This window comes from Xenopus laevis, chromosome 5S (genome assembly GCF_017654675.1).
Source record: "Xenopus laevis strain J_2021 chromosome 5S, Xenopus_laevis_v10.1, whole genome shotgun sequence".
In the NCBI taxonomy this organism is placed as follows: Eukaryota; Metazoa; Chordata; class Amphibia; order Anura; family Pipidae; genus Xenopus; species Xenopus laevis.
In genome coordinates this window covers 15,603,667-15,616,886 of record NC_054380.1, presented here as the reverse complement: position 1 = coordinate 15,616,886, position 13,220 = coordinate 15,603,667, and the positions used below count along the sequence as shown (strand labels likewise).

Here is a 13,220-nt window from a genome sequence, read left to right as displayed (position 1 = left end):
TTCGAAACGTTCTATTTGAAGTCGTAGTCGAAGGTCGAAGTAGCCAATTCGATGGTCAAAGTAGCCAAAAAAATACTTTGAAATTCAAAGTATTTTTCCTTCTAATCCTTCACTCGAGCTAAGTAAATGTACCCCCTAAAGTAGAGCCTCAGGTACAAAACATCTTGTTTTTAACAGGATAGAGTTAAGCTGGCCCATCTGTCTCTGAATGACCTCTATCTGGTTAAGAAAAGTTAGGTTCAGACTATTTAAATTAACTCTTTAGGAACTAGACACAAGATAGCTCTTATGAATAAAAATATTGTACAAAAAAAGGCAAAATAAGTTTCTTTCCTAGATGAACAATAGTATGAGTTAATAAAACATCTAAACATTTAAAAGAGGAACCCTCAAAACACCTCACTCTTTATATAAACTTTCAAAATAGTTAATGTAATTAATTCTTTTCTATACTGATAACGTGGTGCCAGCTGAAAAAAAAAAAATTCTTATTCAAAGCATATCAGCATTTAAAAAGCTTTTCTTTTCTCCAATTTTATCAGCTCTTTAACCAGCGCACTTAGGGAAAAGCAGATAATCCAAAGTAATGAACTGTATTTACACACAATTGTATGTACAGAGAAAAAAAAATGGCTTCAAGGATAATTGTATCACTTGCGCACGCGACTTATTGAAGGGTATGTTCTAATCAATGTAGAGCATTGTAGGAATATCAAAAAATAAACTCAGGAGGTGTTATACTAAGATAATTATGATATAAAGCATTCTTATTATACTGGTATGTGATCTGTTATCTGGAATGTCTGGGAATGTATTCAGTGCACCATGCCTTAAAGGGATCCTGTCATCAGAAAACATGTTTTTTTCAAAACACATCAGTTAATAGTGCTACTCCAGCAGAATTCTGCACTGAAATCTATTTCTCAAAAGAGCAAACAGATTTTTTTTAATTTAATTTTGAAATCTGACATGGGGCTAGACATTTTGTCAATTTCCCAGCTGCCCCTGGTCATGTGACTTGTGCCTGCACTTTAGGAGAGAAAAGCTTTCTGGCAGGCTGCTGTTTTTCCTTCTCAATGTAACTGAATGTGTTTCAGTGGGACATGGGTTTTTACTATTGAGTGTTGTTCTTAGATCTACCAGGCAGCTGTTATCTTGTGTTAGGGAGCTGTTATCTGGTTACCTTCCCATTGTTCTTTTGTTTGGCTGCTGGGGGGGAAGGGAGGATGATATCACTCCAACTTGCTGTACAGCAGTAAAGAGTGATTGAAGTTTATCAGAGCACAAGTCACATGACTTGGGGCAGGTGGGAAATTGACAATATGTCTAGCCCCATGTCAGATTTCAAAATTGAATATAAAAAAATCAGTTTGCTCTTTTGAGAAATGGATTTCAGGGCAGAATTCTGCTGGAGAAGCACTATTAACTGATTCATTTTGAGAAAAATTTTTTTTCCCATGACAGTATCCCTTTAAGGCTACTAAAAAGCATTGAAACATTTAAAACTCCAATAAAATATTTTTTTTCCATCAGCATCGATCGAAGATAGTTTAATACCATCAATTCTCTTATTATTATAAAAAAAAAGGCGAATCAATAAGAAACTGAATGTATTCCACTGTGGGAAGGGACCTCCATGTTTTCAAGGTATTTGGATAAGGGATTTACATATAGTAAAATCAGAATTATTATTATGTATTTATCTCTGGACTAACAGGGGAATATTTTATTTTATATTCCATTATATGCATTATATATTGAGTTTGGGACCCAATCTTGCCACATCATTTACATCTTAAGCATCAGCTAAATTTCTGGAAAATGTCTTCATGATGCAGAATCCCGTTACACCATATCATTTTTCTCCATAATTGGGCAGACCAATCAACTCACATTAAAGTTCACTAACCAATTGAGGCTCAAATCCTAGGAATAGTGTTTCTTTTAGTTTAATAACACAAATATAGGTGTGATTTTTAGGGACAAAAAACAAAAAGAATCATTTGACCTTTTCAGAGAAAACACCTTTATGCTCAATGAACTCAATGGCACCAATGATGCTGTTTCAAGAGCTGATGTTTTCAGGAGGGTCATATAAAGATCTCTTATTATTGCCCTTAATATTACAGAAAGTGACATGCTTTCACATTTTATTCACAGCTACCCTTCCCTGTACAAACCTGCTAAAAAACATAGACCTTTTTCCGTTTCCACATATAGCACTGCGGTGACTTGTTAGCTGACATTATCTATAACATGCCTGATTCAAAGAACTACTGTAAGGCGAAATCTTTGTACAAATGTAAATTTCTGAGAAAGTGCCATTTAACTCCTTCACTTCAAGTCTATTGGCTTATCTGAATGGCATCAGTTTCTTCGTCACTAAACAGTTTTTCATAAAGCCTCTAGATATACGGCTTCTCCTCAAATGATTCCTTTTCTCTGTGGGTTGGGTATTTTTAGTTACTGATTTGTTTTTTGTGCTTGCAGAAATCGTTTTCTTAACCTTGACAGATGACCACTGTCATCGTAAAAAAAAGAAAAAAATCCGCACCACAGATACAAACGTGGAGAGACGTTTCCTACTGTTTATTATTGTTGTGGGTTAAAGGTCAACATCTCTTCCTAAATATGGAGTAAGGCAGGTGCCAGCAGAATATGTTGTGCTACTCTACATGGGGTCACCCGAGTGTGAATGTAGAATGTCAACACAATTTTAAAGATTTGATTAGAGGAGAGAATACCGCTGTGGTAAAAGGAAAGAAAATCTAGAAGACACTATCCTCTTTTATTTTCTTATATTATTTACAGGTATATGGTATTAGTGATGGGCGAATTTGGGGCATTTCGCTGCACCGAAAAATTCGTGATTCGTATTATTTCTGGCCTTCAAAGTCTTATTCCATGGCCTCCATAAGGCAATAGACTGTAAGCCCTACGGGGTAGGGTCCTCTAGCCTTTTGTTTCCTTGACACTGAGCACTTAATCTGCATTGTAATTATATTTTATATTTTTGTGAATTGTTTTCTAATAATGCATTTATTGTTACTTTTTATTCCAATGACCCCTTGTTTGTTACTACTAATTTATTGTTTTGTTGTACAGTGCTTTGCCCTCAAGGAGCGCTTTACAAATAAAAATATGCATACAAAATATACATAATGAGTTTAAAGGCAAAGGTTTAAATATGTTTGGATTTTGGAAGTCACAAGCTTATCTGACATGGTCTTATTTTTTAAGGTAGACGAGACTGATTCTATAAATGAGTGTGGCTAAAAGGGAGAGCCTCACACATACACGATGTTATTCCTAGATTGAATCAGTTAGACAAATAAACAAAGAAACTCAGGTGATGCACTGGCCCAGTGAATGAGAATTGGCAGCCACGTGCCCTATTCATGACCCCCAAGACAAATGTTTTCAATGTGAGGCTAATTAAATGGTTTTACGGTAGTTTTCATGCATTGCACGCGCCTTTGGCAAGGAAGGGGTTATTGAATTTGCAGCCTGAAATGCACGATTGCTCTGCTTTGACCTTCTGACAGCAAAGTTAATGTAGTGAATTTTTCTAATTTATTTTACAATTCAATGCTCCTTCTGCCATAGCTAAAGGTTTTTATGCGTGGATTTTTATTTTTTTGCTACATTTTACTTAAGTAAAGTACTTAAGTAAATGGGCTACTTACCCCACTACCTGGATTCAGGTATAGAATTTGGTTTGGAATTCAACAAGATTCTTGATGGTAGCAGCACATTGATCTAGACCTATGCCAATCCTTGCACCAGCAACCGTGACACAGTAGACATAAGACAGATGGGACAGGTGTTGTTTGAGTGAATGCAAGATTGTCATTGGCTCTCTGATATGATCATTACCACCTGTGCTATTTCCTATTTTAAGAGCAGAATAATAAGTTACTATGTCGAAGCGTTTATTTCGAGATTCCTACTTTACCCTTCTGATGGCTACTTGAACCATTTATATAGCTTTCTGCATTTTCAGTGACCCCTATATCATCAATGAATGGCTATTTTGAAATCAAGCATACTGTAAAAAAGATGCATGGAAATTCATTTCAACTTTTCACAAAAAGGCTCTTGACATTTGAACTATCTCAACTTTGCTTCTGTTCATTATTATTGTCTAAATTTCATAACCAATGTCTTATTGCTACTAAATATTTCCCATTGGTCTCTACAAATCATTTAAGAATTTTCCTTATTTCAACGATGATAAATTGTGGTCAACAGAAATGTTAAACCTGTAATCTGTTAATACTGGTCTATAGGATAAAGCAATTTTAAAATGATACGTCGATGTCGGGCTTGAGTAATCTCAATTTAAGAAAAGGTTTCCGATGAAATCAGGAGACAATTTAAAAATGTTTAAAGAAAAATTAACTATGGTGCAATAGTGTACTTTCCAAGTCTTTCTACTAAGTGGAATCTAATAGAACAGCCCTAAGCTACAAATGTAAAGACCTCTTTCAGCTTCTTTGGAAACCTCTATGGCATTGTATATGTTTGCTAATAGGTAATACATTCTAAGAATAATTCTATCACTAAAACAGGATATTTCTCAAAATTGGCTAATTGGTTATGTACTATCATAAAAAATTTTTCCAGTTGTTAAAGATCTGTTTAATTACATGGTTGAAATGTTTTAACAATTAGTACCATGATTCGTCTAAATTTGTTTCCTATATCTAGTTAAAATCTCAACAAATTTTCTTGCCTTCTATAAGCCTGGATCAATAAACAAAAAATCCCAACCTTATCTGGTTCTACAACCACCTCTAGGGCTTGGGCTGCTTGCAACCCATTTTCTTTTTTTTAACTTGAGTGAACGTTTTTGAAAAACAGCTGCATAATATCCAGTTAGAGGTCCTCCAACTTTTTAAATTGACAGTTTGAAAAAGAGTGCTGCTGTCTAATTTACATTTTCACACTTCATTACGTGGGAAACACAAGTGGTGTTAACAGATGGACAACCTACTTTGAAGAAATGACAAGGGAAAATATGACTTGCTCCGTTTTGTACGTAATGTATGTTCTTATTTGAATAAAACTGGCGCTTTTTATATGACGTTATGATAATTCAGTTGGGCTGTATAATAACATTGACATTATTATTATTATTATTATTATTATCATTATTATTATTATTATTTTTAACCAGATCTTTTATTTTCTTTAAAAAAATTTTTATTATTTATTATTTATTATTAGGTAATCAAAAGACAAAAAAAGTATCAATGATTAACTTTTTGGGCACTTATTTAAGACCAATATGTTTTCCTTTCTGTTACAAATATTTAAAAAATAAATACTCAGACATACTAAAATGTTTGCTTGTAAAACAAAAAAAATTATTAATATTCGACTAAAACTTTTTTGTTCTGCCTTAAAGGGCTATGCCTCTGAAAGTTTTTAACGAGAATAATTTCTATTACTATTGAAATGATTGCGTTCTTCTGCACAACGCCAGTTTAATGTATCTACTGAAATCCATGATGAAAGAAAGAGACATATTTTACACTATTTATCACTAGATGTCTACATCTTCATTGACATGGTTCAAATTGATTATATGTATATTTTATTTAAAACTATTTCAACAGACAACGTTTCAGCCATTAACTCTCCTGTACTTTGTTTACAATGCTGTCTATGTATTAGTCAACAAATACAAGCTGTCATCTCCACTCACTCAGCACCAACAAGTCTGGATTGAGGTTGTCAAGTACTGGACATCAGCAGTGGACTCTGAAATAAACACCCTAATGCATTTCAGATATTAACAAGCCTAGAAATTAGAAAAAATCTAATACTAAAAAAGAAAAATCTGTAGAAACAACAAACTATAGTACTTAAAAACTGCAGTGGTATTTGGTAGCTTGGTTTTTAGAACAGCAATAATGAATCATTAAATCAGCCTTAACAGAGGGGATCATCATTTTTCTTTAGATATCTCAATATTTTAATACCAATGAGCCATTGCCAACTAACTGGAAATATTTTCCCCCAAGTTAATGTTCACCATTGAAGCTTAAATAATTCCATGTTTTTATAGAAAAAAATAGTTTTCTGTAGAATAATTGACTACACTGTTAGGGCTCGATCCAAAAGCATCCCTACTATAAATTCGATAGAAAACACATTTTTCATTCTTGGAAAAAATATCTTTTGGTGGTGGTGGGGAAGAATTAATTGTGTAGTTCATTCAGAAAAAACAAAAAATGTAACTATGCGTAAATGTAAATTACTGGCAACCTGGGAAGCACATCATTTAAACATACAGCACTATATATGACATTTTAACAAACTTTAAAAATCAGCCTTCGATTTTAATTATCGTAAGAGAATCACACTGCCCTGGACAGAGACATATTGTGTTTCATGCAAGTGGTAAACTTTACTTAGAATTGTAACATTTACTCAACACATATGGAAAATACATGTCTATGAGAATGCGGGATGATTGCATGGTTTGGTGATGGGAAGCATTACAGTGGTTTAGTTTGATAAAACTACAAACAGCAGCTTTATTGATGATAACCAAGGAGATGGAAGAATTGCGCATATTGCTGGGGACCCTGTGATGGAGAGATCTCGGCTGCACAATCAATTTAGAAAAAAAAAAACTTGCAAATGCAAATGACTGCATTTGCAAAGTACATCTATGTGGGGGGCTAAGTGTTATTTTGCCAGGAAATCAAATTGGGTGTGAATAATAATGGGGGGAGGTGTATGGGAGGGGGGTGTCACAACATCGCAAAACATGTTAGATTTGAAAATGCATCAGACATACAAAAAAAGTTAAAAAAATTATACCGTCCTACCATGAAGGTAAGGTATTATTTTCAGAAAAAGAGCTCGTCTTCACATTTACACCATGCCTTTGTAAATAAACCATTTCCCTAAGATAAAGATAAAAGAATTTATCAGTTGCCTGGGGGAAATGCAAGATACATACAAAACAACACATTTCATACAAAACAACACATTTACTGTAATTCATTCTTTAAATATTAAAGGACCATATATGTTACCCAAATCTATATATCCCTAAGACTAGATATGTAAACTCTTGCTCAAGCTCTATCTGTCTTTACATGTATAAAGATATATATATATATATATATATATATATATATATATATATATATATATATATATATATATATATATATAGAGAGAGAGATATATAAATATAGAGAGATATATATGTTTGTGTGTTTGTGTAATTGCATATATACATGATATATGCGCACTCACATAGACATGCATGCATATAGATATATGTGTGAGTTTGTGTGTGCAGGAGTGAGCGTTTGCTCCCTACTAACCTAATAATATTAATATTGTATGTGAGTATGTAAACGCTCATATAATACTCATAAATGTTCGCCATGAGCATTACTATATAGCCACCATGAAATGTAAATACATTCAGTAGAATAATAGAACAGTCTTGTTTCAATTCATGTGTGTAGATAGATAGATAGATAGATAGATAGATAGATAGATAGATAGATAGATAGATAGATAGATAGATAGATAGATAGATAGATAGATAGATAGATAGATAGATAATAGATAGATAGATAGATAGATAGATAGATAGATAGATAGATAGATAATAGATAATAGATAGATAGATAGATAGATAGATAGATAGATAGATATAGACATTTGAAACCGACCCTACACTCTACAATCACCTTCACTCAAACAAATGACGCAAATACTGTATCCACATACACAAATGCACACACACAGTAAGCCAACAACATACAGTAAGTGCTTGAACAGAACAATGGAATAGAGTGATTGAGACATGTCAGAAGAGAGTTGTGAGCACACACATATGTATCAAACACTTAACAGTGTGTTAAGTGTGCAGGAGTAAAGCCCAAGTGAGGAGAGCACGTGCAATAGGATGTCAGGCTGAAAAAATACATACACATAAAGTATGATTGGAGACAGAGGGGCTAAATATTTTACTGTCAGAGCATGTCGAGAACAGCAATTCATTTCTCTTTCATGTGCTTTAGGACAATGTCAATTTAATGCAAGGCCATGGGATGTAAAAGGAAAGGGTGGGAAAAAAGACTGGGGAAAATCAAAGTCATCCTCTAGAGATGTGGCTTCTGTTTAGCTGGTTTATTCATGTCTACATAGAATATATAATTCATGCTATTCTAGGGAATACATTGAGAAGGTCCGCCGAGATCGATAGGGTTAACAGAGCGACAGAACGGGACTACTCCCGTTCAAAAGAGATCCAAATCTTTCTATTGAGGTTGCATGTTTTAAACATCACCAATAAAGTTTCACATTCCCAAAATATTGCACCAGAGTCCATTGCTGCTTAATCTCATTTCTATGGCAGATAATGCCTTGAGCACTGACTGATAGAGGTAATTTGAACAACAGGATATAACTGTTTCCTCTTCAAAAAAAACAGGGACCTCTGTATTGTGACTGCTATTTTGGGAATAGGTTATACTTTAACTGCAGCTGCCTACTTATGGTTCCTTCTTGTCCATCTAATAGATACAATAGGGTTCGCTATGATGGATAGAGTTGAGCAGAACAACTACTTTCCGTTCCTAATGAACCCTTGTGTTGGTACTACACTACAAAGTTTAGCCACATCCCTGCCAGGTATTCTTCCAACACATTTCAATGCTTCATGGAATTCCCTTTTGCGCTTCAGCAGAGTAAGAAGACAAAGGTACTTAAGATGCATTAATTTAAGGATAATGTCCTTATGTTACCAAGTCCAACTAGAACTTCAATTATTATGTCCATTCTTAGATTTGATGCTCTAAAAATATAATAAAAGATTTCCGGTCTAGAATTTGCAGTGAGTTAATGTCATGGAATTTGATAAGCTATCAGGTCATCTGTTGTGAAAGCCAAGCACGTTTCAAGCTGATTGCAAGGGGGGTGGGTGGGGGTGCATTGCATTATCAATACAATTGCACAAAGTGTATTATACTAGTGTCTCAAAGTGCAATAAATATTTCTTTCCAAGAGCAGATGGGATGCATTTCAATCCACAAGGACTATATAAAAAAAAAAAAATGTAGGTGCAATAAATAATACATTTTAATATATTCTTATAGATTTTATTCTGAAGAAAAACAAGAGGATTTGCCCTGTATTGGTGCCATATATAGCTATTTGCTCAGCCTAGCTCTACCTAACAGTATACTAAAAATTAAGGACAAAAAAAACCCATGAAACTCCACCAAAAAATGAAAAAAAAAACCACATAAAACACCTTGAAAATTGCAGTGAAAGACTAGCCATTCTGGGAAATTAATGGATATTCACAAGGGCTTTGCTAATAAGATGGGTTAATTACAGCAGCAACTCACAAGGCTCAATAAATAAAAGAACAGAGGCAAAACACATTAAAATGAGCATCCAGCTCTATAAGATGGGCCAAGTTCTCCAGAACAGGCTGAGCTGTCAGAAATGTAAATGAGAAAAGGAAATCCAGCATTGGCAAAATAATCACAGAGCGGAGATTTGTTATTTATAAAAAAAACTGGTATGGGGGGGAGAGTTAAAAAAGCATATTGTGTTAAATACCCTGGGGTAAGTGGAGAGTTGCAGAGAATAAATTCACGTGTCCATGACTCTTCTTGGGAGCGGGTACGTCTAACCATTAGAGTCAAGTAAGACTTCCTATCAACTTAGCCCACTTAATTGTTTTTTTTTTTTCTTTTTCTCAGAAGATTCGCAATTTCTCGTGATGCCTTATTGACATCAATCTCTCCGGAGAAAAATTTAGGGTAAAAGGGAAGGAAATCAGAGCAGGGGGAGTAAAAAAGAAAGAAGAGCATCCAGAGATCCCAGTTGGAAACATGATCATTTAAAAGCAATCACTTAAGAGTATTCCTTTATTGAAACACTAATGTCATCTTATCTCTGACTCTTGACAAACAGTAGGCCCTCTTTATCTACCCTATATACAATCACAGCCATACAATTAGAGCAACTTTTTGTAGACCTTTAACCGAAACACAAACAATATACCCAAACTATCAACGCATCGCCCTAGATATTTTTGTTTTGAAATTCCAGTTGAGTATTAATATTTATCTCCTGATTTTTTAGTGTTTTGGGTGGTGGTTGGGGGGGTTGTGTCAATTGCCTTTCTGCCTTCTGTGCCAACTGTTAAAACAGTCAGTAAAATTAAATCAGCTTTGTAATCCTTTAGTCAACGTTACATTTTAATCAGAAATAAAATGTGTTGGTTTTTTTTTTTTTTTTTAATGTGAAGCGACCTACTGTTTCATTTCCGAAGATTAGCCCGACACATATGTCAGCAGGGGCAGATCTATTTATTGCATCTGTTACTTTTATTAACAATTATTGGGGGAAACAAAAACAAAATACGGAGGCACTGTGCATGTATTCAGCTGGCCTCGTCTGAAACAGTCCCTGCTTTGCCCTTAACCGCTTGTCAGGCAGTTTGGATAGCACAAAAAAATTCCAAATTCGAACTGAATTTTTTTTTTTAAAGATTCTTTTTCAAGTTACAATGAAAGTAGAAATTGTTGGAAGGAATACACTGGGAAGCCAGTGGCTGTCTGTAGCAGGTCATGTCAGCATGCACTACATAAACCCTGTGGCTTATTAATTGAAATGGATAGACACATGATTTATTTATCATTTCATAATTCTGCCCTGTCCTCTCAAACACACAGCTAATTCTGCATTGATGCCTATAGGCAGGAACGGAGGCGACTTGTCCGCGTCCACCTGTCCTGCCACAACAGACATGTTACTCAGATCGTTCAAGTTCTGTAAGGAGCTTATCCAAACTAATCATTCAAATTAGCTATAAGAAGGTACATTTAAGAAGGCTTCTTTAGCAGAGGCAAAGCCTAGGGCATGCCCTAATGTTTATTATATTCTAAATCAAACTCAAAAACTTGGCCTAATCTGTATTATGGTAACGTCTGCTCAGATAAATTGATAAAATATTTCCATGCAGTATTTTATTTTATCTACACAAAAGAACCATGAGCTCCGAACCTTTTTCGACCCATATCCGAATGTGCAACTTTTGAAGCTCTGCACCCCTTGCCTTCAAACATCTGCTTTGCAGCTCACAGTTACTTCCCAGCCTAAATTAAAATTTGCATTGCAACGAGCGGCTCCTGAAGTCAGTTTAGGGCCAGCAGCTAAGTTGACACATGCACACATGGCCCTACACAATAGCGTTACAGGAATGTACAATTGTAGGCTGTCTCCGGGACACTGTCTGTGGCAAGCTGGATCCCTCTAAACACAAGACAGCCTCCCCCTTTCCAGATATAAACACTTAATCCTACATACAGTATGAGCAAAACATTAAATTTCCAAAATCTGTAAGTAAATATTGCAAATAAATACGTATTTAAAAATAATAATAATACAAATGTTTACCATCTACAGAATGCAGAATATTTACATTTTACAACCCAACTGCAACTCAACTGATTTTATTTCTAGTTTCTGCTCTGTTACCTGAGTTTACTCATTGACCATTCTAGGCATTACAGCTAGTTAATGCTTACCCTGCTAGAATGCTACTTGTGGGTGCTACACAAGAGACACTTTCTCTAACCGTGCCTTTTCCTTCCTGGTCATTCTCCTACAGAACATGTCCCTTAAAGTGTGTGACAGGCTGCAAATTCAAAGGGGGTATTTTGTGGTCTTAATCAGCTGCAGGTTGCCCCCTCATCCTGGGTATTCTAGGAAGATGTTAAAAAAAAAACACTTGCCTAAGCTTTTGTGCCAAGAGACCTATTCTTAGAACATGGAAAAGAAGTGACTGTCACACAGCTGTTCCACTGATTGTCACAGGACACACGTTGGAAGCAACCGAAACAATTCAGCACTCACAGAATTAGAAGGAGGCAGCGGCACCCGGCAGCACACAATAGACACAAGACAAGCGCAGGCAATCACTCAAGCACAGAAAATCCTTTCAGCTTTTTCCTTTTACCTGCATCTTTGTATGGAGAAGAAATGTTGAGCATTGTATAAAGAGAAGGAGGAATGAAATAAAAGGAGAGGTACCTACTCTTCTTCGTAGTGCAGGGAAAAAGATTCAGGGAGGCAAAGTTCTACCGAATCCATGTGCGCTCAGCAACCATAATTTGTGCACCCCAGCTATAAATCAAACTTTCCTTGACAGAGGACGGTGCAATTAACAGAAATGTTCTCCTGGTGACAAGCCTATGGGCACAGCCAGTTGGGACCAAAAGCTCTCACACTCTCCTAATCAAGGACTTAAAGCCCCGATTGCAGCTTATTAATATGAAGTAGGGCTTTACATATGCAGTCCCTCTGGCCCACTTGGCGACTGGATTGGAGGGAGGATAGCCAATGGGAGCAGGGGAGGGCAGACACTTCACACATTGTGACAGCTAGGCAGGTAGTAAGGGAGGAGGAGGAGGGCGGTGGGGGGGGGGGAAACAGACTGAAAACTGAGGCAGATAGAGAGGGACTTCTCTCCAGTGCTACAAATGTTTCCTTAGGGCGACAGTACAAAGGGGAAATAAAAGATTTCTCTGTTTTGGGCATTAAACGTTTGTTATAACATTAAACACAACTCACTGAAAGCTGCATTTTTCCGGAGTCTTATGTCATTTTCTCAAGCATTCTGGTTTGTTTGGTTTTTATTTTTTCTTTTTTTTTCTTTTCCAGCAGACACAGAAATAAAGTCTCTGCATTTTTTTTCTATTTGCCCACTATTTATATCTTGCTATTTTATTTTATATTTTTATTGTCATTTTTTTAAAAAAAAATAAAAAATACAATAACCAATGGGAGGGGGGAAAAATATCAGATCCATTTTTTTAGAATCTTCCAACCCCCCAGAGATGGAATTTGTTTCCTTTCGAAAGTTTCTATTTCTGTTAACCCTTCGCACTCCCCCCCAGCTGAGCGATGAGATTGAAATGGCTTTATCGGCAGGCGAATCTAAATCTAGAGGTATTATTTTTTACAAAGGCACGATATGATGTGGGTATGAAAAAAACGACATCTCTGGCTGCTCGTCAACCCCTATTTGTGTTTATTTTGTTAGTGAGCTTGGGAATGGAACGCAGATCTTACACTCGTAGCACATGGATTCAGATGATGGTAAAACAATGAGAGGCAGTCAGATTGATCAACTGCTGACAGTAACCAGATTACCCCTTACTAGC

At 35.7% G+C, this 13,220-nt stretch overlaps 1 protein-coding gene across 5 annotated transcripts in view; it reads right to left on the bottom strand.

Moving 5' to 3' along the window:
- The window catches only part of esrrg.S (estrogen related receptor gamma S homeolog), a 156,863-nt gene extending 144,514 nt beyond the window's left edge, over positions 1 to 12,349 (bottom strand). Inside the window, exons 1-2 of one of the 5 annotated variants that reach the window (XM_018264983.2) lie at positions 12,092 to 12,349; positions 6,843 to 6,920 (exon numbers count right to left, since the gene is read on the bottom strand). In XM_018264983.2, the coding sequence (XP_018120472.1) occupies positions 6,843 to 6,920; positions 12,092 to 12,147 (134 nt within the window). In that variant the 5' untranslated portion in view covers positions 12,148 to 12,349. Of the gene's footprint in view, positions 1 to 6,842; positions 6,921 to 12,087 lie in introns of those variants that run through there. The other 4 variants (XM_018264984.2, XM_018264986.2, XM_018264987.2 and 1 more) reach the window with 4 other exon arrangements.
- Positions 12,350 to 13,220: the final 871 nt, after the last annotated feature.